We start from the raw sequence: 24,972 nt of genomic DNA, 5'->3' as shown, positions 1-24,972 counted from the left end.
ACTGGTATAGGTCACTGGCTCCAATAAGTGTTGGAGTTCTCCACATAAGGGGCTAGTAGAGAGGGTGCTGCTGTAAATATGTGCCCCATTTGGCCAGTGTAGGTACCTGTGCCATGCCACTCCATGGCCTTTGGGTCCAGTCTCGCACCCACCCTCCATTGGGATAGGTGGATATTACCTTGGTCAGAGCTGTTCCAGCAATGGGCTCCATAGCCAGCAAGGCATGGTACACAGCAGCCAGTTGCTTCTCTATCAAGGTGTACTGGATCTCTGCTCCTTCCCATAGTTATGACCAGAATTCAGTAGGTTGGCGTGTCCGTTCAAGCCACTGCCAAAGACCCCATCCATGACCATCTTCGGTTACATGAACATCTAGTTCACAGGGCCTTGATGAGTCCATTACATTCAAGGCCTGTATGGCCTTGACTGCCTGCTTGGCAGCAGTAAAAGCAGCTGCACATGTCTCATCCCAGTCCCACCTGATGCCCTTTCATACCAACCAGTGTAAGGGCTTCAGAATTTGTGCCAAGTGCAGAATAAACACTCTCCAGTAGCCCAAAAGACCCAAAAACTCTTACAATACTGCCACAGTGCTAGGTGTTGGGAAAGCCTGGACCTTGTCTATTGACTGCTTCAGCAACAACTTTAGTTTTACCTGACCAGACGACCCCCAAGAATTTCACACACAAACCAGACCCCTGAACCTTGGTGCTATTCACAGACCATCCCTTCTCCTGTAGATGTTGCAGCAATCTAGGAACTGCCCTTTCTAAATCGGAAAGAGAATAAGACATGAGCATAATATCATCAATGTAGTGATATAACCGCACTGTTTGTGGTTTCTTCCATGTGGCCAAGTCCCGGGCTACAAGCCCATGATAGATGATGGGACTGTGAAAGTATCCCTGTAGAATGGCAGTGAATGTCCACTGCCGGCCTTCCCATGTGAAGGCAAACTGTTTCTGTCTGTCCTGTGCTATGTCAATAGAGAAGAAAGCATTAGCAAGGTCTACTACATAATGATACGTTCCTGGGAATGTAAATTAGCTCAACTGCTATGGAAAGCAATATAGAGGTTCCTCAAAAAAACAAAAATAGAAATACCATTTGACCCAATAATTCCATTCCTAGCAGTTTACCCAAAGAAAACAAGATCCCTGAGTTGAAAAGACATATGCACCCCTATGTTTATTGCTGCACCATTTACCATAGCCAAGCTATAGAAGCAAACTAAATGTCCTTCAATAGATGAATGGATAAAGAAGAGGTGGTACATATACAGAATGAAATATTATTCAGCCATAAGAAAAACACAAATCCTGAAAATTTGCAACAACATGGTGGAGCAAGATGGTATTATGTTCAGTGAAAAAAGCCAGGTGGAGAAAGACAAGAACCAAATGATTTCACTCATTTGTGGAATATAACAATTAAGCAAAACTGTAGGAACAAAATAGCAGCAGACTTACAGAATCCAAGAAGGGGCTTGCGTTACCAAAAAGAAAAGACTGGGGAGAGGGAGTGGGGAGGGCGAGAAAAGAGGACTAAGGGGCATTGTAATCAGCATAAACAATATAGGGAAGGCAGTATAGCATGGAGAAGACAAGTAACAGCTCTGCAGCATCTCACTACACTGATAGACAGTGACCAGAATGGAGTTTGGTGGGGTACTTGATAATATGGGTGAATATTGAAACCACAATGTTGCTCATGTGAAACCTTAATAAGATTGTTTATCAATGATACCTTATTTTAAAATAAATAAATAAATACTATACAAAAAAAAAAAGAACTGAAAAACAGTAGACTCAAAAACATGGAGAACAGACTAGTGGTTACCAAAGTGGAGGGGTTGGGGATCGTGGGTGGGGAGGGAGAAGAAGGTTAAAGGGCACTATAATTCACAACCACAATGTAGGTAGGTCACTGGGACAGAAGTACAACACACAGAATACAATTAATGACTCTATAACATCTTATTAGGCTGATAGACAAAGACCGCAATGGAGTGCATGAGGTCTTGGTAATATGGGTGAATGCTGAACCACTGTGTTGTGTATGTGAAACCATCAAAGATTGTGTATTAATTATACTTTAATAAAAAAATATCATGAAGAGGAATTTTATGTCTCTTACTGTAACAACATCTAAAAGAGTGGAGGGCCATACCATGTTCATGTATTAGGAGACTCACTATTATAAAGGTGTCACCATTGCCCCAAATTAACCTATAGATTCAATTACATCCCACTCAAACTTCCTGTAGGCATTTATGTTGTTGACATTGACAACCTGATTCTAAAGTCCATCACAAAATACAAGGCACCAAGAATAACCAAATGATTTTGAAGGACAAAGAAATCAGAGATCTACTAAAAAGATGGAGTAATTGAGGCAATATAGTATTGGTACAAAGACAGATACACCTACTAATAGATCAGAATAAAGAGCCCCAAAACAGAACCATAAATATACAGTTACCTGACTTATGACCAAAGTAACAATGCTGGGCAGTGGGCAAAGGATAAGTTTATTAAATGGTATGAAGTCATCTGGGTACCTACTTAACCCTTTCGTTCATTCTATCCATAAAAATTAATACAAGGTGAATTATACAACTACATGTGAAAAATAAAATAATTTTGCTTCTAGAAGAACAGGATATGATCTAAATAAGCTTGAGAGAGGAAAAGACATCTCAAACTGGTTACAAAAAGCATGAAAGAAAAATGTGACCAATTAGACTACAAAAATATGGAGAACTTCTGTACATCAGAAGACATCATTAAGGAATTAAAAGGACAAGCTGCCAAGTAGTATGCACTTGAAATACATATATTTCATTAAAATATTCAATAACCAGAAATAAATCTAAAAGCCAATCTGAAAATGGCATACACTCTAATCAAAAACAAGGCAAAAAAACTTGAACAGCAAAAAGGCATAAGAACTTTTTAAGGCAACAGAAATGTTCTAAAGCTGGGTTGTGACAGTGCTTACCTAATTCTATCTATGAACTAATAATAGCTCAGTTGTACACTTATAACAGGTGAATTCTGTGGTGTGTAAATTATACCTCATAAAATTGTTAAAAATACAATTTTATCAAAAGATTAGCCACTTATAAGCAAGGCTAACATTACTGTATTTCTTTTTTTATTTCCTAAGCCACTTAACATATAGTTAGGCACATGAAAAGTCTAGAGAAATATTGGTAAAATAAATTGATGAATAAGATAAAGTATCTCCTTTTCTAAAAAAAATGATAGAATAAAGGGTTTCTTCTGAGAAGTGGTAGGTGCATGGGTAAAAGGAAAGTGGTTTTAGTTGAAAGAGATTCACCCTAGCCACTTGGGGAAATTATTCATCTGAACCATCTAGATATCATTCAGATAAAGTCTACTATAGTATTTTCTATATTTGAACTTTTAAAAACAGTTTTACCATGAAAAAATAACAAATAGACAAAATGAAACATTCTGATTTATATGTTTGCCTTTATTAACAAAACATTAAATTCCTTACCAGTAGTAATATTAGATATTTGTATCCGTACCATAAGGGGGCTGATATATTTCACTATTATGTATTTCATATAACATAATTGGTTGTTTAAAACATCTCTTACATATTCAATTTCTGGATTTTCACTTGAATTTGCTGGAATTTTCTTTGGAAGTACAATTTGTTGAAATGAATTTGGAGAACCTGAAGGAAGAAAACAAGCAGTTAAAACTGGGTCTTAAATCTGACTAAAATTTGTTTAGTTTTCTTTCTTAAGATTCACTTATGCAAATAAGAGTCATCACTATATACCCCATAAAAACTGTACCTTCAGAAGAACAGTTTATTTCAAAGCCAAGGCTTAGGTTTTCACAACTCAAGAGTTGTTGACCTTGAAGGGACCACACCAAAGGGTAAATGGCATCTTAACCCTGAACTTTGTGGTCAATCCAGAGAGCTTCCTAAGGCTTCCTTCTCTGATTGTTCTGGAACTGTATAAGTTACCGAGAGATAGGATAAGAGGAAGAATGGTCAAGGTTCAACTTTCTTCCACTCTCATTAAGACAATAGGGACTTTAGAGTAAAATACTGAGACACAGAAAATACAGTTTATTTTTTAAATTCCTGAGTTTACAAACAGATTCATACCAAACACTAATATTTAGAAATCTTGTATTATCTGGAAGAATGGATGTGTATTTAATCATTCTCAAGAACCTATTTTAATAGTCCAAAAATATCCCAGATAAATTTCTACTTGCTTTGCAAAAGTACCCATAGAGGTACATATAGTGCAAGCTGGTGAACTCCATTTTCTGAGTATTAGAATCATATTCTTGTAGAAAGGGTTGATGATAATACTAGCTAAGCACCATGGTAAAGTTTTTTGTTCCTTAAGAAAGTTCCTTAAGAAAACAGAATACATCAAAAAATAATCAAAGATGTATTTCAAGAAAACTTTTCTGAAATAAAAGGTTTGAAACAACAGGCTGGAAAGTACACCGAATTTCAGGATGAAGACATATTCTACTAAAGTTATTGGATGTCTAAGACAAAGAATCTTATGAGCATATGAGTAAAAATAATAAAATAAAAAAATAATATTGGGCATAAGGGAGAAAAGCTGGCTGCCTTGAGAATATTTTACAATGGTATTCAACATTACAAGACTGAAGAATACATCTAAAAAAAACTTCAAGGACTCAGGAATCTTTTACCCAGCAAAACTGTCATTCAAATACAGAGGCAAAACACAGATATTTACAAGCAAAAAAATAAAGAAAAATAGTTTACATGTGCCCATCACAAAAAGCAGACAAACTTCTCCCAGTAAAGATATTAACAGAGTTCAAGTAAAAGGCCTAGCTGTGAGGACTAAGCAAATATAGAATAAAGGCTAAAAGCTGTGGGAATCATAGTTATTTAATACAATGCAAATGTTATAGTGATATGGAGAAAATTACATATGTAACAATATCTGGAAGTATACCAGATGAAGGGTAATATTATATGTGCCCACTAATTTGTTTCCTTATATTAATTTCAGTGTGGTCATAAAAATATGACTTAAAGCTAAAAATTAAGTGGTAGAAGTAGAAACATATTATCTAATGGCATAAAGGTATGGAAAACTAAGATTTAAAATACCCATAGTCATGTAATAAAGAGGAGAGTAGGAGGTGGAAGAAGTAGTAAGATAATAAATCTCCTAATTACTCACAGTGAGAAATCACTAGTTACTAATAAAAACTAAATCTAATATGTAAAACAGATAAATATTCCAAATTAAGAGAACCTACACAAGACACTCAGAAAATAAACTAAAAAGTCAGATTTTTACAGTGAAAGACTTTTTACTGAAAGATTGGAATCAGAAATGTATGAAATAAATAACACTAAAATAAAAAATCTCAGTCATATCAATAACTATAAGTAGGATGAAATGACTAAAAGGAAAATCCCCATAGATCCACAAAATCAAAACCCAACTATTCAGACCTTCAATGGAATACTAAACTCTGACTATAAACTAATACTCATTTTTGAGGACATAAAATACATCTGTGGTTCACTTTAGAAAAAATGTATTTTATAAGAAATCAGGTGATGAATGGAATTTAGGTTGAAATCTATCGGTGCATTCAGGGGTCTACAAGTTTATTCTATTATAATTTGCCCAATTATGGAAGAGTACACAGAAATAGGTAATAATAAGCAATTTCTAGAATCCCCATCTTGCATCCCTGATCCACTGAATGAGGCTTGTTATGACAGGAAGGCCATAGTGAAGCCCCTCACTATTATCTGTGCCATCACCAAAACATTAAGCCAAAAGTCTTCCTGATTCAGAAAGTAGTCCTACCAGAAAAGAATTGTAATATAAAAGTGCAAAGATTCCTATTCTTTTCCCATTTTATTTGTTTGATCTATACAAATGATAAATAAGCAACAGAGAATAACAATGAGTTATGTTAAATTTAATCAGATGATAACTGCAACAACAGATATTGTTCCAAATATAGAATCTTTACTGAAGCAAATCAACTCCGGCATTGGAACCTGTATGTAACCATACACATATGTTACTGATTGAAGAAGGTGGTGTTTCTTTTTATCCAAATAAGCACAGTATTCCAGGAGCAAGTTTGCATTTTCACTTGGGAGAGACAGTAGTGTACCTTCACCTGAGGCAGCATCTTTATCATTTCTGGTTCTGCTTCTACCTGAACCCTAACATCTCACTATCTTTAGAAGATGGAATAACAACAGCCCAAAGATGTCCATGTCCTAATCCCAGAACCTATGAATATGTAAGATTACATGGCAAAGAATTGAGGTTGCTAATCAGGTGACCTTAAAATAGGGAAATAATCCTATATTACCAAAGTGATCTTAATTTAGTCACAAGAATCCTTTAAAGTAGAAAAGTGGGGCAGAAGAGAGAATTAGAGAGATAACAGTGTGAAAAGAACTCAGCCCAATACTCCTGGCTTTGAAGATAGAGGAAAGGGGCCAAGCCAGTAGATGCAAAGAGCCATTAAAATATGGAAAAGGTAAGGAAATGGACTGTCTACTACAGCCTACAGTAGGAACACAGCACCACCATCATCTTAATTTTAGCCCATTAAGAACCATTTTACAGAACTGTAAAATAAAATATTTGTATAACTTAAGCCACTCATGGTAATTTGTTATGGCAAAGATAGGAAATTAATACATCATCTAAGAGGAAATTATCCTGGAATTCTGGGATGCATTCTGAAGACTACATTCATGGCATCATGTCTATAAGACCTGAAGTAGCAGGTATATTAGATGCCTTAATAAAAACCAGGTATGGCATAATTTTTATTAAACACAAACATACACACACAGAATCCACTTACAATGGTCTAGTGGTCTAGGGCACACTGGAAAATATCCTACATAAATGGCAAGAGGCACATTTGCCAGACGACTTTGGAGGCAACATGTATCACATATAAGGCTGGGCTACTTTGACTGTTTTACTGAACAAACCACAGGCTTCCAGCTCTGTGAGATACCAGAATAAAAGGTTCTTCAGCTGACTGAGGCTACTGTGCAAGCAGCTCTGTTTTCCATTTATGACCAGGAAAGATTATAGTACACTAAAGGACAGTAGCAAATGTGAATGTTGAATAGAGCCTGTGATAATCCCCAATCATAGCAAAGGCCCATGATGTTCTAAGTTAAATACATGCCCTTATTGGTATATGTAGTGCATTGAATGATGTCCCCCCACATGAAATGTCCACTCAGAATCTGTGGATGCAATCTTATTTGGAAAAAGGATCTTTGCAAGTTGCATTAAGCTATGGATCGTGCGATAAAATCATTCCAGATTAGGGTGGGCCCAAAATCCAATGACAAGTATCCTACAAGTAAGAAAAGGGGAGAATAGCACACAGGAGACAGGGATATGAAGACGCAGATTAATATTTCTACAAGCTGAGGAATGGACTAATATGGCTACAAGCCAAGGAATGCCAACAATTGCTGGTAGCCTATAGAATCTAGGAGAGAGGCATGGAATAGATTCTCCTATAGAGCCTCCAAAAGGAATCAACACTGCCTTGATTTTGGATCTCTAGCCTGCAGAATTGTAAGGGAATAAACTTCTGTTGTTTTAAGCCACCAGTTTATAGAGCTTTGATAGGCAGCCACAGGGAATGAGTAGAATATATAACTAGATTTCTTTTATGAAAAGTTTTGAGCTCACTGCTGGGCTCTAACTGAAGCAAACCTCAGACCATATATGTGTTTTGGTCTGTGACACTAATGATCTTGCAACCTGAGCCATTCTTTACAGACTGACATCATCAGGAATTCTGCGGACTACTCCTATGATATCATATGTAACCATATAGAAGTGTTACTATAAGATTGGGCTTGAAAAGATGCTAAAAGCTTTAAGTTGCATAAGCAAGTGATCCATACCCCAGTATCTCCGCTCCTGTCACATTCCCATCACTTCATCAAAACTACATTTATGTAGCCATGGCAATCAGACAACACAAAGAAATAAAAGGCATCCAGATTGGTAAGAAAGAAGTTAAACTGTCAATGTCTGCAGATGACATGATATTGTACATAAAAAACCCTAAAGAATCCACTCTAAAACTACTAAATATAATATCTTAATTCAGCAAAGTTGCAGGATACAAAATGAACACACAGAAATCTGTTGCATTCTTATATACTAACGATGAATTAGCAGAAACAGAAATCAGAAAAAGAATTCCATTCACAACTGCATCAAAAAGAATAAAATTCCTAGGAATAAACCTAACCATGGAAGTGAAAGACTTGTACTCTGAAAACTACAAGAAACTCATGACAGAAATTAAAGAAGATACCAATAAATGGAAATACATCCCGTGCTCATGGATAGGAAGAATTAATATTGTCAAAATGGCCATCCTGCCTAAAGCAATCTATAGATTCAATGCAATTCCTATCAAATTACCTACAGCATTCTTCAACGAACTAAAGAAAATCATTCTAAAATTCATATGGAACCACAAAAGACCTCGAATAGCCAAAGCAATGCTGAGAAGAAAGAATAAAGCTGGGGGAATTATGCTCCCTGACTTCAAGCTCTACTACAAAGCCACAGTAATCAAGAAAATTTGGTAGTGGCACAAGAACAGAACAATAGACCAATAGAACAGACTAGAGAGCCCAGATATAAACCTAAGCATATATGGTCAATTAATATACAATGAATGAGCCATGGGCATACAATGGGGAAATGACAGCGTTTTCAACAGCTGGTGTTGGCAAAACTGGACGCCTACATGCAAGAGAACAAAACTGGATTATTGTCTATCCCCACACACAAAACTAAACTCAAAATGGTTCAAAGACCTGAATGTAAGTCATGAAACCATAAAACTCTTAGAAGATAACATAGGCAACAATCTCTTGAATATAAACATGAGCTACTTTTTCCTGAACGCATCTCCACGAGCAAGTGAAACAAAAGCAAAAATGAACACATGGAATTACATCAAACTAAAAAGCTTCTGTACAGCAAAGGACACCATCAGCAGAACAAAAAGGCATCCTACAGTATGGGAGAATATATTTGTAAACAACATATCCAACAAGGGGTTAACATCCAAAATACATAAAGAACTCACAAGCCTCAACACCCAAAAAGCAAATAACCCGATTAAAAAATGGGCAGAGGATATGAAGAGACAGTTCTCCAAAGAAAAATTCAGATGGCCAACAAACACATGAAAAGATGCTCCACATCACTAATCATCAGGGAAATGCAAATTAAAACAACAATGAGATATCACCTCACACCAGTTAGGATGGCCAACATCGAAAAGACTAAGAACAACAAATGCTGACAAGAATGTGGAGAAAGGGGAACCCTCCTACACTGCTGGTGGGAAGGTAAACTAGTTTAACCATTGTGGAAAGCAATATGGAGGTTCCTTAAAAAACTAAAAATAGAAATGCCATTTGACCCGGGAATCCCACTCCTAGGAATTTACCCAAAGAATACAAATTCTCAGATTCAAAATGACATATACACCCCTTTGTTTATCACAGCACTATTTACAATAGCCAAGATACGGAAGCAAGATAATTGTCCATCAGTAGATGAATGGATAAAGAAGATGTGGTACTTATACACAATGGAATATTATTCAGCCATAAGAAAGAAACAAATCCTACCATTTGCAACAACATGGAGGGAGCTGGAGGATATTACGCTCAGTGAAATAAGCCAGGCAGAGAAAGACAAATGCCAAATGATTTCCTTCATTTGTGGAGTATAACAATGAAGCAAAACTGAAGGAACAAAGCAACAGCAGACTCACAGACTCCAAGACGAGCAGTTACCAAAGGGGAGGGATGTGGGAGGATGGGTGGGGAGGGAGGGAGGGAGAAGTGGATTGAAGGGTATGATGTTTAGTACACCCAGTGTGGGGGTTCACAGGGAAGCAGTGTAGCACAGACAAGGCAAATAGTGAATCTGTGGCATCTTACTACACTGATAGACAGTGACTGCAGTCGGGTATGGGTGGGGACTTGATAATATGGGTGAATGTAGTGACCACATTGTTTTTCATATGAAACATTCATAAGAATTTATATCAATAATACTTAAATAAAAAAAAGAGGAACTGAATAGATATTTTCCCACAGAAGACATACAGATGGTCAACAAGCACATGAAAACATGCTCAACATCACTAATCATCACAAAAATGCAAATCAAATCCACAATATCTATCACCTTACAACCTGTCAGAATGGCTAGTATCAAAAAAACAAATAAGTGCTGGGCAGGACAAGGAGAAAAGGGAACCATTGTGTACTGTTGGTGGGAATATAAACTGGTGCAGCCACTATGGAAAGCAGTAGGGAGGTTTCTCAAAAAACTAAAAATATAAATACAATAAAGCCAGCAATTGTACTTCTGGATATTGACCAGAAAAATACAAAAATACTAATCTAAAAACATATATGTACTCTTATGTTTATTGCAGCACTACTTACAATAGCCAAGATAGAGAAGCATCGTTAGGTGTTCATCGACGGATGATGGATAAAGATGGTACATATATACGAATGGAATATTACTCCGCCATAAAAAAGAATGAAATCTTGCCATTAGCAACAACATGTATGGACCTAAGAGTATTATGCTGAGCGAAATAAGTCAGACAGAGACAGAGAGACAATACCATATGATTTTCTCTTATATGTGGATTAAAAAAAAACACACACAAACAAAATAACAAAAACAGTCACCAAAGGATAAAGAGGTGAGAGGATATGCAAAATGGATGAAGGGCATAAGCAGGTACAAACTCCTAATTATACAATAAATAAGGCAGGAGGATGAAAAGTACAGCAGTGGGAATACAGTCAGAAATATCATAATAACTTCGTATGGTGACAGGCGTACTTACCCTGGTGAGCTGTCTGCAATGTATTGAATTGACAATCACCATGTTGTACACCTGAAACTAACATAATACAATGTGAACTATTCTTCAATTTTTTAAAATAATTTTAAGAAGTAAAATATACTTCCATTGTAAAAGGTCATTATTTCTGGGTTGCTTTTCTGTGCAAGATACGTCGAGGTACTTCTGTGAGTTGCATGGCGGAGCTACAAGAATGTCGGCCCGAAACCCAAATCAGGGTGGAAGAGAGCTGTGTTTTCAGTTATTAAACTTATGGTCTCCTCTCGAGTCACTTCTAATCCGACGGGCGCCCAAGCACCGCCGGGTTCCCAGGGTGACGGGGCAGAAGGAGCCACAAAGTAGGCAGGGACCCCGGGGTTTTAGGCCAGTTAGGCCAGTTTGGCAGAAACAGGTACGCTCTGGAAGAAGGAAGACCTGCCTCCGCCGGGACCCAGGGTAACTGCGTCTCCGGTGGCTTACCGGGTCCCGACGCAGCCAAGGCCCCCAGGCCCGCAAGCACTAGCACCACAGGAAACATGTTCTCGCCTCCCTGCTGCCAACGACAACTGGGCGAGCAGCCGGTGAACGGCTCCGCACGCGGGAGGGGTGGCGCGCTCTCGCGAGGCCGCGGGGCGGCGGGAGCGCCCCCGGTTCATTGGCTGGCAGGCGCGGCCCCCATGCCCCATCCCTGCACCCGCCTGGGTTCGCCCAGTGTCTTGCCCCTGCCCTGTAGTTTCAATAAACATTTACGGAATTTAATATGATCTGATTTGTACTTATAAAACCTGTGTACTCAGAGACGCAGGCATCTGCTTGATGGAAAGGGAAAATTTTGTGAACATATAGTAGTGATATCATACACTATTGAATACATACAATGTATTTCTGACTATTAAGACATCTTTAGCAGATGGAAAGGAAGCCCTTTGGTATTTTCAAATTTTGAAGTGACACCTATGATCAATAAATTTTACAATTTTTAATAGCAATCCAAAATAAAGACAAATCTAAGTGAAAAGCATATAAAATATGTAAAAATATATTATAAAAATAAAAGTTCAGATTGATCAGTCTTTTAGAAAAACTTTCTATTAAAAAACCCAAGAAATTACCCAACTATGAGTAAAGTTTTAAGTTACATAGTTCTTTTCCAAGTGTAAAATTTCAATGATATTAATTACAGTTGCAAAAAGAGATGATATGCATGAAAGACATCACATTTTAGCTTATATGAATTCATTCAGATATTTAAACTGAAATGAATCTTCATTTGGGATTGTTTACAATTTTTAACATATATCTGCTAAAGTCATTTACCATCTTCAGAGAACTGACATACCCATCTTCAAAATTTATTTTCCTTTAATAATAAAAAGCCATTGTGCACAATTTGGCAGAGGTTTGAAAAATTAGTGAGATCTGTAAAAGCCTGACTAGTAGTTTTATTTTTTTAAGTATAGTATTTTAATTAATAGTAAGTAGCTGAGTATTCAGGAAGTTACTGGGCGACACAAAATAATTTCAAGTATTTTATTTATTGCAAATGTTATATCTGTATGTGTATATATACACAAACCAAAATTTTTTGAAAAACTAATGAAATTCAGTTAATAAACCTATTATTAAACTTTATTATGAAAGGTTATGAAAAATTTTAAGTGTTTAAAATTTGACCATTCATACCATTTCTTCCACAGCAAAAAGTCATTTTTTAATAAGGCTGGGATAACTCTCAGACACCACACTAGTTCTTTTGCATTCATAAGAAAACCTTTTCTTCTCTTCTTTCTCCAGCCTAATTTCTTTGAAAATATTAGTGTCAACAGAGACATGATCCAGCACACCTTAGTAAATGTAAACATTCTAAATTATATTAATAGCAAGATTTGAAGTTTCAGATTTTAGACTTAAAGTGCTCATGAGATTCTCAAGTGGTTTTGATAGCTCGGTTGATTAAAGATATCATTACTCCTGCTTTACTATAAGCCATGAATCAACAGCATGTCTGATTAGTTCTATTAAATACTTCGTACCTTAAAGTTTAATTTATTTAAAATAATGCTACTGTAAAAGGATGCCATGCTTTTTAACATGATTCATAATAGAAATTCTACTATTAAATTAACTCTTATAATATTCATTATCCACAGACCAATCCATAGAATCTATTACCCATAGAATCCAGAATCTTTTATCCATAGAATGATCATAAAATTGGAAGAACTGTGTGTGAATACACACGTACATACTTTTAATGTATTTTGTACTTTCAAAATAATATTATGATCTCCTAATTGTGGGTTTTGTGCATTCTTCTGAAGACAGAATATTCTTTTATTTGTGTGGTCAATGAGATAGATCACATTGTAGCATATTATGATTATTAAAACATGCAAGATGAAAAATATTAGATATTATTGGCAGCTAATTAGTTTTCATAGGTCTTAGATAATCACATGTTCAACCTGAAGCTACATTAATGATAACTAAGGTCAAAATTCAGAATTACATTTAAGCACATAAATGACAAAACTTAAACCAATAGTTAATTTGAGAATCATTACACTAACATATTCAAAATAACATAATCCATATTAGGTGCAATAACTGCACAGATGACTGAATAAGACTCATTCAAGTGATGGAAATGGAAATGTTATTCTAAATTCTCTGGTTTTAATGCATTTCTCATATTTCTCAATTCCCACTCTTCCCACAATTTCTGTTTTTCTGGGTTAATAACATTTGTTTTGTGGTATTGTTTTATTCATAGTTGCAGCAGGAAGAAAGTCTTTTCAAGAAAATATCAGGAAAAAAAAACGATTAGTTCAGTTCCCTGAAGATATCTGCAAAAGGAAGGGTAAAAACGTCAAGCAAGTGAACTGTATAGAGGAGGTGCAGGTGCAGGGCGAGCAGGAGTTAAGTTTCCCTGAGACGATACTTTCGGTTGTGGTGGAGGTGGCCTGTGAGGGGAAAAAGACAGTTAATCGGATGTTCTGACTGAATGAAATGATGCTACATTTGTTACAACCTGACATGATGCCACCCATAATATCGCTGGCAATTCTTACGAGTATATTATATTCTGAGATGATTGTTAATCTGATATGCAATGAGTAAAGGATGCAACCAGAGTCTACAATGGAGTAACTACCTTAAATTAATGCTGTCTTACAATCAACAGTGTTGTATGAAGGTTCTGGTTTATGTTTTTAAAAACGCTAGTGCACAAAATTGAAAAGATGAGTTAGAAAAGACAAGTGAGGACACAGGTGAATAAGCACCACTCTCAAGCTTCAAGAATTTATGGGCAGCAAATTATGGCTAAATGTAAAGCTAGCTCTGTCTGCATACATGCACCTGAAATAGCAGCTCCTTCAAATATAATATCTACTCCAAGAACTGACCCTGCTTTGACTTCTACACCTGTCCTCAATCCTCACACTTTGACCAGCGCACACCCTTCCTTAACCTCTCCATCCAATTCTAAAAACCTCCACTACAGGAACACACTAGAAGACCTGCTGAATATCTTACAATTTATATTTTCCTCTCTTAATCTGCAGTTGAATTGCCATGCACTCTTATCACATAATAAAGGTTATAGATGAGGACACTCATGTATTTCAATGTTGCAATTCAATTGTAATTTGAGGGACTTTTAAGAGTGGGAGAGGTGAGATGCATTTTACGGGATGCAAAATACAGCAATAAATGTTTTCCTTTCTTTCTGACGTTAAGGCCATCCATTGAGTCTTTAATTTCAGATGTTTTTCAATTCTAGAATTTCCACCTGATTATTTTTTTTTAAGTTTCTAGATCCGTGCTGAAATTCTCAATCTTGACTATTAATTCTGTGACATAATCGTCAAGAGGTATTTTGAAGTCTGTGCCTGATAACGCTACTAACAGAATACCCTCTGGGTCTGCTTCTGTGGTGGGCTGCTTTTGGTGGTTCCAGTCCCACGGTTCTTTTCTTGGATGTATACTCTTTTGACTGGGGGCAAAACACAAAAACGGCAGACAGATGTTGAGGATCTGGTTCACCCTTCCCCCTGGGTCCCAACACAAGGCCTGGGATGTCTGCCAGGGGACCTCTTCCTTGGCAGGGCTCCAGGTCTTGTGCCCTCCTCAGCCTCCTGGCCTCTTGGCTCCCACGCTGCACAGATCTACGGCCCCAAAGGCTGGGCTCATCTCCACACCACATTTGTCCCCTGGGCCTTAGTCCCACAACTCCTCATTTCCTTAGTAGTCTGTTGCCTTCAAACACATATTTTCATATGCTGTCTAGCTTTTCTAGCTGTTCTTCATGGGAAAGACAGGCCAACCCATTGGTTCTCCATTGCTGGGGATTTTAAAGGCCTTGCTTCTGAATCTTACAAACACCAAAGGCTGCAGCACCAGTTGGCTGTCTTGCTCGGGTGTCTTTAAAATTTCATTTTGACCCTATAATAATATATGACAAAATTTATATAAAAGTTCTGAAAAGCTTTTCTGCAAATTGTGTTCTATATAAACTGTTGGCAATAAGTACCTTGCTCTAAGTTAAAGTAAAATACATGGTAGAACATAGACATTAACCCTGCGATTTGGTTGAGTAATCTAAGTGAATTCACTTCAGACCTTGATGGGAACTGCTGAGGCTGCTTGGCTGCATAAGATGGTACTGGAAATCTGTTTGCATGTATAGGCTATAAAGGAAAAAAAGAAGTTATTACCACAATGCACTCACATAAACATGTTTGCTATGCAGTTTGTTATTTTTCATATAAAAGTAAGAAATATATTTTAAATCACTGAATAAAGGATTTACTTACAGTGCTGACATTCAAAAATATCTTGTTTATCCAACACATCATGACCACTAAATGTGGTCTTAATTCTTTTAAGGCTATATTTTTAATTCAATAATACTAAATATGAAATAAATATCAATTTATTAATTATTAATCTTAATAAACATTAATGTGAAATATTAATATTAAAGTATTACATGCTTGGTTCTGAGCAACTACTTTAGTTAAAAGGTAACATATTTCCTATGTCAATAAATTTTGAATAAAATCTTCAAAAATGTACCACCAAAGCAACATAGTGCCTAACTCATACTGGAAATTCCATTAATTTTTACAACCCTTAATTTTTTTTTTTTTTTTTTTTTTTTTAGAGTGGGCATCCCTGTCTTGTTCCCGATTTCAGAGGAAACAACCCTTAATTTTGGAATTCATGAAATTCTTCCTTGACAAGGAAGTTCAAGTGAAGTTTTACAACAAACAGAGATTCCCTAACATGGAAAAGTGTGAGAATATTTTTCACATACCACATTACATAAAGAAAAGTTAGGGAAGATCAGATGTAATTACTAACTAACAAAATGACCATGACTAAGAGGTTCCCCACTATCTCCTGATATTTCCTACAGCTCTGGGGTTGGCAGAATATAAACAGTGTTAGAGAAGAGCTTAAACATTATCTGGGTCCTACTATGAAAAGGTGGTCTTATTCTCTGCTATTTTTTGCCCCACAGAGTAATTTGCTTTCACTGTGAAAATGGGGGAGGCAAGACAATGTCTCCATCCCTTTCTCCCAAGCCATAGGAACAGCACGTTAAAAGGATAGTTAAATAAACACCACTTCTGTGAATTTATGTGACATACATTTCTACATGTAAGCAAAGACCTACTTACAAGGATGTTTGATACCACATTTTTTTGTAGTAATAAGATTTGAAACACCTGTTTTTAAATTTGTGCTACATCCATAAGATGGAGCGGTATGCAGTTATTAAAAAGAATGGGGGCTTCTCTCTCACTTACCAACTTAACATTTCCCTGTATGGCCCCAGAAGATGACTGGTTAGCCAGAGACGGGTAAGATTCCTCAAGGGAGGAACAACCTAAGACAGGCACAGTCGCAGGAGGGCCATCAGGTGAGAAAATGGGGATCAACAGAGGTGAGGCTTAGAACCTCTCCCCACCCCCCGTTCTGAGAGAAATCTGCATACGTGGATGTTTTATTGCCCTTGTCTAGCTTGGATTAACACATAGTCTACAGGCACACACCTGATCATCTACATTTGCTCTCTTACAACACTAAACTATGTTTTCTACCTTTATCTTGTATCTACCTACCACTTCAGCATTTTATTAAAAATAATAATAAAGAGAGAAATGTGGTATCCACATATTAATCAAGTATAAAAATCAAATGAATATTCATATTTGAACTGACTGTTTATAGTCCATAATGTATGATCAAAACCAAAAGCCTCTGTGATGACTGCCCTTGTAATGGTCACCATGTAACTTATTCACTATGTAAGAATTTGTTCTCCATGTAAGAACTTGTTCGTTATGCTTCAGAAGATTGGAGACTGATGAAAATTAGGCTTGGGGTGGATTAATGATTGTGCATTGAGCATTGACCCCCCCTATACAGAATTTTATTGTGGTTAACAACCATTTGATCAATAAATAGGAGAGATGCCCTCACCAAAAAAAAAAAAAAAAAGTACACACTTCCAATTGTAAAATAAATAAGTAACCGGGATGTAATGTATAGCATAAGGAATATAGTCAAAATATTGTAACAACTTGGTATGGTGATAGCTGGTACCTAGAATTATCATGTATATAAATGTTCAATCACTGTGTTGTACACCTGAAACTAATGTAATACTGTGTGTCAACTACCCTTCAATAAAAAAAAAAAAAAAAAGAATGGGATATATGCCTATTACTCGCAAACAGTGGACTAAAATGTTCCAAGTACAGACCACATTAAACGCTGGTTCAAATATTAAATGGGTATATTAAACACTTGGATGAGTTGCTAGGAAATAAAAAACCATCTTAAAGACCGAAACCAATAGGAAAGTATGAAAAAGTCTAGAGTATGTAGCAGCATTTTTCCTGTGAATATCTCCCCATCCTCAGCAGGCTATATTATGCATTTACAGAAAATATATAGACCTAGGAAAAGAAAACAAACAAACCTGGGGCCTGAATTAGATGGAATGCTGAACAGAAGACCTTACATAATGCCTAGGCCCACTGGGTTAACTAGATAAAGAAACACCTGTTCAAAAGAACAGTGTGGGAAAAAAAAAAAAAGAACAATGGGGACACTACCTTTACAGTCCTTGGTACTGTTAGAAGAATAAAAAAAATCATCTCCATATGAATATACACCCATCCTCACAAGGGTTTAGGGAGCCAGAACTCATAACACTTCTATGACCCAGAAAACATCGACAAAAATTTTAATTTAAAGGCATCAAAGATTGACTATTCTCCAGGCACCTCACCAAATACACATATTTTGTATAGGAACTCACTGCAATTCAGGGCTGAAATAATTCCCCCATATGAAGTTGCAAATAATATGAGTTTAGTTAATATCAAAAGCATACTAAGAAACAAACCACCACAAGAGACCTGGCAGAAATAACAAACCACAGAGCCCACCATGACCACACACATGTTAAAACAATCAAGACAAAGCACAAAAAGTAGGTACTTTTAATACTGAAAGAAATAAAAGCTTTAAAAAATACAAAGAAGGGCTAAGAAACCATCACAAATAAGCAGGCAGATTGTAAATCTAATTTATCTCATAATATACCTAAAGACTAGCTGAGAAGGAAAATGAAATGGGACAACTCACAGGAATACAAGAGAATTTGTGAAGTTGGGAGGAAACAGAAAAAGCAGGAACACAACAAAATCATAAAGTAATATGGTAGGAAAACTATATTAATTGCAAACCATGTAAATGGATTAAAATCTCAAGTTAAAAGGCAAATTTAAAAAAATTTTTAATCCAAGATATTGTTTACAAGAGGCAACATAAGGAAAAAGAAAAGTTGCACTTAAAAATATATAAGGCAAATATTAAACAAAAAGAAAAAGCTAATTTTGCTGTATTACTGAGAGGCTGTCTTACCCAATCTCATGTAAAAGGATGCTAGCCACTAACAGGTGAAAACCTATAGCTACCAGGCACAGGTAACCATCAACATAAAAGATGTAACTTGAAGAACATGGGGTAATTTTTAAATATGCCTAGAAAACTGAAAACTTTTCCTCTAAGATCAGGAATAATGCAAGAATGCTTGTTTTTGCCTTTGCTATGCAACACAGTGCTTACAGAGAGATCTAGCCTCTAGATTGGACAAGAAAAAGAAATAAAAGGCATCCAAATTGGAAAGGAGAGGCAAAACTATTTCTATTCACAGATAACACAATCCTATGTATAAACAGAAAATTTCAAAGGATCCACAAGAAAGCTACTTAAATGAACTCAGTAGAGATGCAGAATATAAAATGAACAAGCAAAATCAGTTTTGTTTCTATATACAAGCGATGAACAATCCAAAAAGGAAATTAAGAGGGCAATTTCATTTATAATAGTATCCAAAAGAACAAAATACCTAAGAATAAACTTAACCAAGGTTAAAAACTTGTACACTGGAAATGACAAAACATTGCTGAAAGAAGACCTAAATAAATGGAACGACAACTAGTGCTCATGGAGTAAAAGACTTACATATTGTCAAGATTTGTCAATACAATCCCTATCAAAATTCCAGCAGCCTTTTCTGCAGAAACGGACAAGCAGATTCTCAAATTCATGTGGAATCATAAGGTGCCCTGAATAACAGAAACTATCTTGAAAAAGAAGAACAAAGTTGGTGGACTCATACTTTGCAATTCCAAAACTTACTACAACATTATAGTAATCAAAATAGTGTAGTAGTGGCATAAGGATGGATATATAGACCAATTAAATAGAACGGAGAATTATAGAAATAAACCTATATATCTATGGCCAATTGATTTTTTTCAAGATTTGTCAAATCTGTTCAATGGAGAAAGAGTAACACCTTCAAAACATAAGTACCAGGGCAAATGGATTTCCACATGCATAAGAATGAAGTTGGGCCCTTAATTCATACCATGTACAAAACTAACTCAAAAATGGATCAATGACCTAGATAAGAAAACCATAATACTCTTCAAAGAAACATATGAGTAAATTTTCATGATGTTGGATTTGACAATAGATGCTTAGACATATCAAAAGGACAAGAAACAAAGGAAAAAGAGATAAATCGGGTTTCATCAAAATTTGTAACTTTTGTGCAACAAACTACATCAACAAAGTGAAAAGACAACATACAGAATGGAAGAAAATATCTGTAAATCACATATATGATAAGGGGTTGATATCTAGAATATGTAAAGACTTATAACTCAACAGCAAAAAGAAAACCCAATTAAAAGAATGGGCAAAGGACCTGAATAGATATTTCTCCAGAGAAGATATACAAATGGACAATAAGTACATGAAAGCATACTCAACATTGCTAATCATTAGAGAAATGTAAATTAAAATCACAGGAAGGTACCACTTCATACCCACTAGGATGGCTACAATAGAATGTTAAAAACAAATCAAAACAGAAAATAACAACTATTGGCAAAGATGTGAAGAAGATAAATACTCATGACAGGAACATAAAATGGTACAGCCATAGAAGAAAACCATTTGGTGAGTCCTCAAAAAGGTAAACAGAGAACATATAACAAATATGACATAACATTTCTACTCTAAGCTATATACCCAAAATAACTGAAAATAAATATTCAAACAAGTGCATACAAGTTCAGGACAACACTATTCACATTAGTCAAAGTTGGAAATGATCCAAGTGTCCATTTGGATTGTTGTATATCATACAGTGGAATATGAGTAAGCCATAAAAGTAGCTCTCATACATGCTATAGAGATTAACTTTGAAGACATTAAGCTATACAAAATAGGTCAGGCACAAAAGAACAAATATTGCATGATTCCACTTGTATGAAGTACCTAGAAAAGGCAAATTCACTGAGATAGAAAGTAGAAAAAGATCCTGAATAGCCAAAGCAATCTTGAAAAAGAACAAAGCAGGAGGCATCGTGCTTCCTTTCAAACTATATTTCAAAGCTACAGTAACCAAAACAGTATGGCATTAGCATAAAAATGAAACACATAGATCAATGAAATAGAACAGACTCCAGCAATAAACCCATACACATATAGTCAATTCATTTACAATAAAGGAGCCAAGAATATACAATGTGTTATAAACAGTCTCTTCAATAAATAAATAGTGCTGGGAAAACTAGATAGAACATACAAAAGAATGAAGCAAGTATTTTCTTAGACCATTCACAAAACTAACTCAAAATAGATTAAAGATTTGAACATAAACCTGAAATGATAAAACTTCTAGAAATAAACATAGGTGGTAAGCAACTTGACATGGATCTTGAAGATGATTTTCTGGATTTGACACACCAAAAGTAAAAGCAACAAAAGCAAAAATAAACAAGCAGTACACACAACAAATGAAACTGTGAACAAATAAAAAGACAAACTACTGAACAGGAGAAAATATTTGCAAGTGACATCTGAGAAGGGAATAATTCAAATATATAAAGAAATACTAAAACTCAATAACAACAACAAAAAATCATCCTAAAAATGGGCAGAAGAACCTCAATAGAGATTTTCCAAAGACATATAGATGCCCAACAGACATATGAAACAATGCTCAGCACCCCTAATTATCAGGGGAATGCATATACAATGATGTATCATGACACATCCATAAGAATAGCTAGTATTGAAAAGACAGGAAATAAGTGTTGGCAAAGATGTGGAGGAAAGGACACCTCATGTACTGTTGGTGGGAATGTAAATTGGTACAACCAATATGGAAAGCAGTAGGGAGGTTCCTCAAAAAATTAAAAATAAAGCTATCATGTGATCTGGCAATTCCACTTCCAGGGATTTACCCAAAGAAAATTACATTAACTCAAAAAGATATCTGAACTTCCATGTTCACTGCAGCATTATTTACAACATGCAAGACATGGAAGCAACCTAGGCGTCCATCAATGGATGAACGGATAAAGAAAATGTGTTATATATATGCAATGGAACATTACTCTCCAATAGAAAAGGAGAAAATCTTGCTATTTACAACAACATGGATGGACCTTGAGGGTTATGCTTACTGAAATAAGTCAAAGAAGCTAATACCCATCCTTCTTAAAATATTCCAAAAAAAGTAGAAGAGGAAGAAATACCTCCAAACTCATTCTAAGAGGCCAGTATCACTCTAATACCAAAACCAGGTAACGACACTACTAAAAAAGAAAAATTATAGACCAATATCCCTGGATGAACATAGATGCAAAAAATCCTCAACAAAATATTAGCAAACCAAATTCAAAAATGTATCAAAAGGATCATCCATCACAGCCAAGTGGGATTTACTCCAGGGGTGCAAGGATGGTATAATATTTGTGAATCAATCAGTATCTATACCACATTAACAAAAAGGATAAAAACCACATGACCACCACAATACTGAAAAAGCATTTGACAAAATTCAAAATCCATTCATGATAAAAACTCTCAACAAAATGGCACAGAGTGTACATACCTCAACGTAATAAAGGCCATATATGACAAGTCCAAAGGTAACATCATACTTAATGGTGAAAAGCTGAAAGCTTTTCCTCTAAGAACAGGAACAAGACAAGGATATCCACCTCACTTTTATTCAACATAGTACTGGATGTCCTAGCCATGGCAATCAGACAAGACAAAGTGATAAAAGGCATCCAAATTGGTAAGGAAGAAGTTAAACTATCATTATTTGCATATTTGCAGATGACATGATACACAGAAATACACAGCAACATGTACAAAACCTTAAAGACTCCACCAAGAACTATTAGAATAACTGAATTCAGCAAAGTTGCAGGATACAAAATTAATACACAGAAATTTGTTGTGTTCCTATACACTAACGATGAACTAGCAGAAAGAGAAATCAGGAACAATTCCATTCACAATTGCATAAAAAAAAAATCTAGAAATAAACCTAACCAAAGAAGTTAAAGACCTATACTCTGAAAACTAACTATAAGACACTCATGAGAGAAATTAATTTAGACACAAATAAGTGGCAATTTACCCCATACTCATGGGTAGGAAGAATTAATATTGTTAAAACGGCCATCCTGCCTAAAGCAATCTACAGATTCAATGCAATCCCTATCAAAACACCAACAGCATTTTTCAGTGAACTAAAACAAATAGTTTCAAAATTCATATGGAAACACAAAAGACCCCAAATAACCAAAGCAATCCTGAGAAAGAAGAACAAAACTGGGGAGATTACACTCCCTGACTTGAAGCTCTACTACAAAGCCACAGTAATCAAAAGAATATGGTACTGGCACAATAACAGACCCATATTAGAATAGAGATCCCAGATATAAACCCACACATATATTGTCAAGTAATATACAATAACGGAGCCATGGATATACAATGGGGAAAAGACAGCCTCTTTAAAACTGATGCTGGGAAAACTGGACAGTTACATGGAAGAGAATGAAACTGGATTAATTGTCTAACTCCATACACAAAGTAAACTCCAAATGGATCAAAGATCTGAATGTAAGACATGATACCATTAAACTCTTAGAAGAAAACATAGGCAAAAATCTGTTGAACACAAATAGGAGCAATTTTTTCCTGGACACATAGCCTTAGGCAAGGGAAACAAAATAAAAAATGAACAAGTGGGACTACATCAAACTAAAAGGCTTCTGTACAGCAAAGCACATCATCAGCAGAACAAAAAGGCATCCCACAGTATGAGAGAATATATTCATAAATGATTTATCTGATAAGGGGTTAATATCCAAAACACATAAAGAGCTCATATGCCTCAACAAGAAAAAAACAAAGAGCCCAATTAATAAATGGGTGGAGGGCTGGACAGACATTTCTCCACAGAAGAAATACAGATGGCCAACAGGCACAGAGGATGCTGCACATCACTAATCATCAGGGAAATGAAAAATCAAAACCACAATGAGATATCACCTCACACCTGTCAGAATGGCCACCATCCAGAAGCCAAGAAATAACAAGTGTTGGTAAGGATGTGGAGAAACGGGAATGCTCCTACACTGTTGGTGGGAATGTCAATTGGTGCAGCCAATGTAGAAAGCAGTATGGAGGTTCCTCGAAAAACTGAAAATAGAAATACCATTCAACCCTGTGATTCCACTTCTAGGAATTTACCCAGAGAAAACAAGATCACTGATGCAAAAAAATATATGCACCCTTATGTTTATTCCTGCATATTTAGAATAGCCAAGATATGGAAGCAACCTAAGTGTCCATCAATAGATGAATGGATAAATATGATATGGTACATATACACAATGAAATATTATTCAGCCATAATAATATGAAAAAAAATCCTGCTGTTTGCAACAATATGGATGGATCTAGAGGGTATTATGCTCAATGAAATACGCCAGGCAGAGAAAGACAAATATCATATGATTTCACTTACTTGTGAAATATAAATACAAAGCAAAACAGAATGAACAAAACAGCAGCAGACTCACAGACACTGAGAAGGGACTGACGGTTACTAAGGGGGAGGGATTGGGGTGGGTGGGTGGGAAGCATGAGGTGGGTAAAGGGGCACAAAAATTCTCAATTATAATGTAGTTTGGTCACAGGGATGGTAGTACAGCATGGAGAATATAGCCAGTGATTCTGTAACATCTTCCTATGTCGACAGGGAGTAACTGCACTAATGGGGGTGAGGATTTAATAATATGGGTAACTGTTGAACCACTGTGTTGTGTATTTGAAAACAATATAAGACTGTATATCAATTAAAAAAAAAGACAAATACTATATGATCTCACTTACATGTGGAATATAAAAAACAAAAAAGTCAAACTTATACACACAGAGAAACAGATTAGTGACTGCCAGAGGTGGGCACGGAGGAATGGGTGAAGGGAGTCAAAAGGTACAAACTTCCAGGTAAAAAAAGACATGGGATGTAATGTACAGCAAGGTGACTATAGTTAATAATACCATATGGTATATCTGAAAGTTGCTAAGAGAGTAGATCTTTAAG

The 24,972-nt window shown here is 35.9% G+C and overlaps 2 protein-coding genes across 10 annotated transcripts in view; both read right to left on the bottom strand.

Moving 5' to 3' along the window:
• Window positions 1–12,328, bottom strand: part of ADAM32 (ADAM metallopeptidase domain 32) — a 132,323-nt gene extending 119,995 nt beyond the window's left edge. For 2 of the 9 annotated variants that reach the window (XM_017667646.3, XM_017667648.3), the window contains exons 1-2: window positions 10,546–10,946; window positions 3,629–3,708 (exon numbers count right to left, since the gene is read on the bottom strand). In XM_017667646.3, the coding sequence (XP_017523135.3) occupies window positions 3,629–3,708; window positions 10,546–10,672 (207 nt within the window). In that variant the 5' untranslated portion in view covers window positions 10,673–10,946. The other 7 variants (XM_073218973.1, XM_073218975.1, XM_073218974.1 and 4 more) reach the window with 7 other exon arrangements.
• Window positions 12,329–12,474: 146 nt separating this feature from the next.
• Window positions 12,475–24,972, bottom strand: part of ADAM9 (ADAM metallopeptidase domain 9) — a 117,252-nt gene continuing 104,754 nt past the window's right edge. Inside the window, exons 21-22 of the mRNA XM_073218970.1 lie at window positions 15,582–15,649; window positions 12,475–13,921 (exon numbers count right to left, since the gene is read on the bottom strand). Of these exons, the coding sequence (XP_073075071.1) occupies window positions 13,828–13,921; window positions 15,582–15,649 (162 nt within the window). The 3' untranslated portion in view covers window positions 12,475–13,827. The remainder of the gene's footprint in view (window positions 13,922–15,581; window positions 15,650–24,972) is intronic.

This window comes from Manis javanica, chromosome 12 (assembly GCF_040802235.1).
Source record: "Manis javanica isolate MJ-LG chromosome 12, MJ_LKY, whole genome shotgun sequence".
Lineage (NCBI taxonomy): Eukaryota > Metazoa > Chordata > Mammalia > Pholidota > Manidae > Manis > Manis javanica.
The sequence above is the reverse complement of the archived record's forward strand: the minus strand, read 5'-3'. Positions and strand labels throughout refer to the sequence as shown.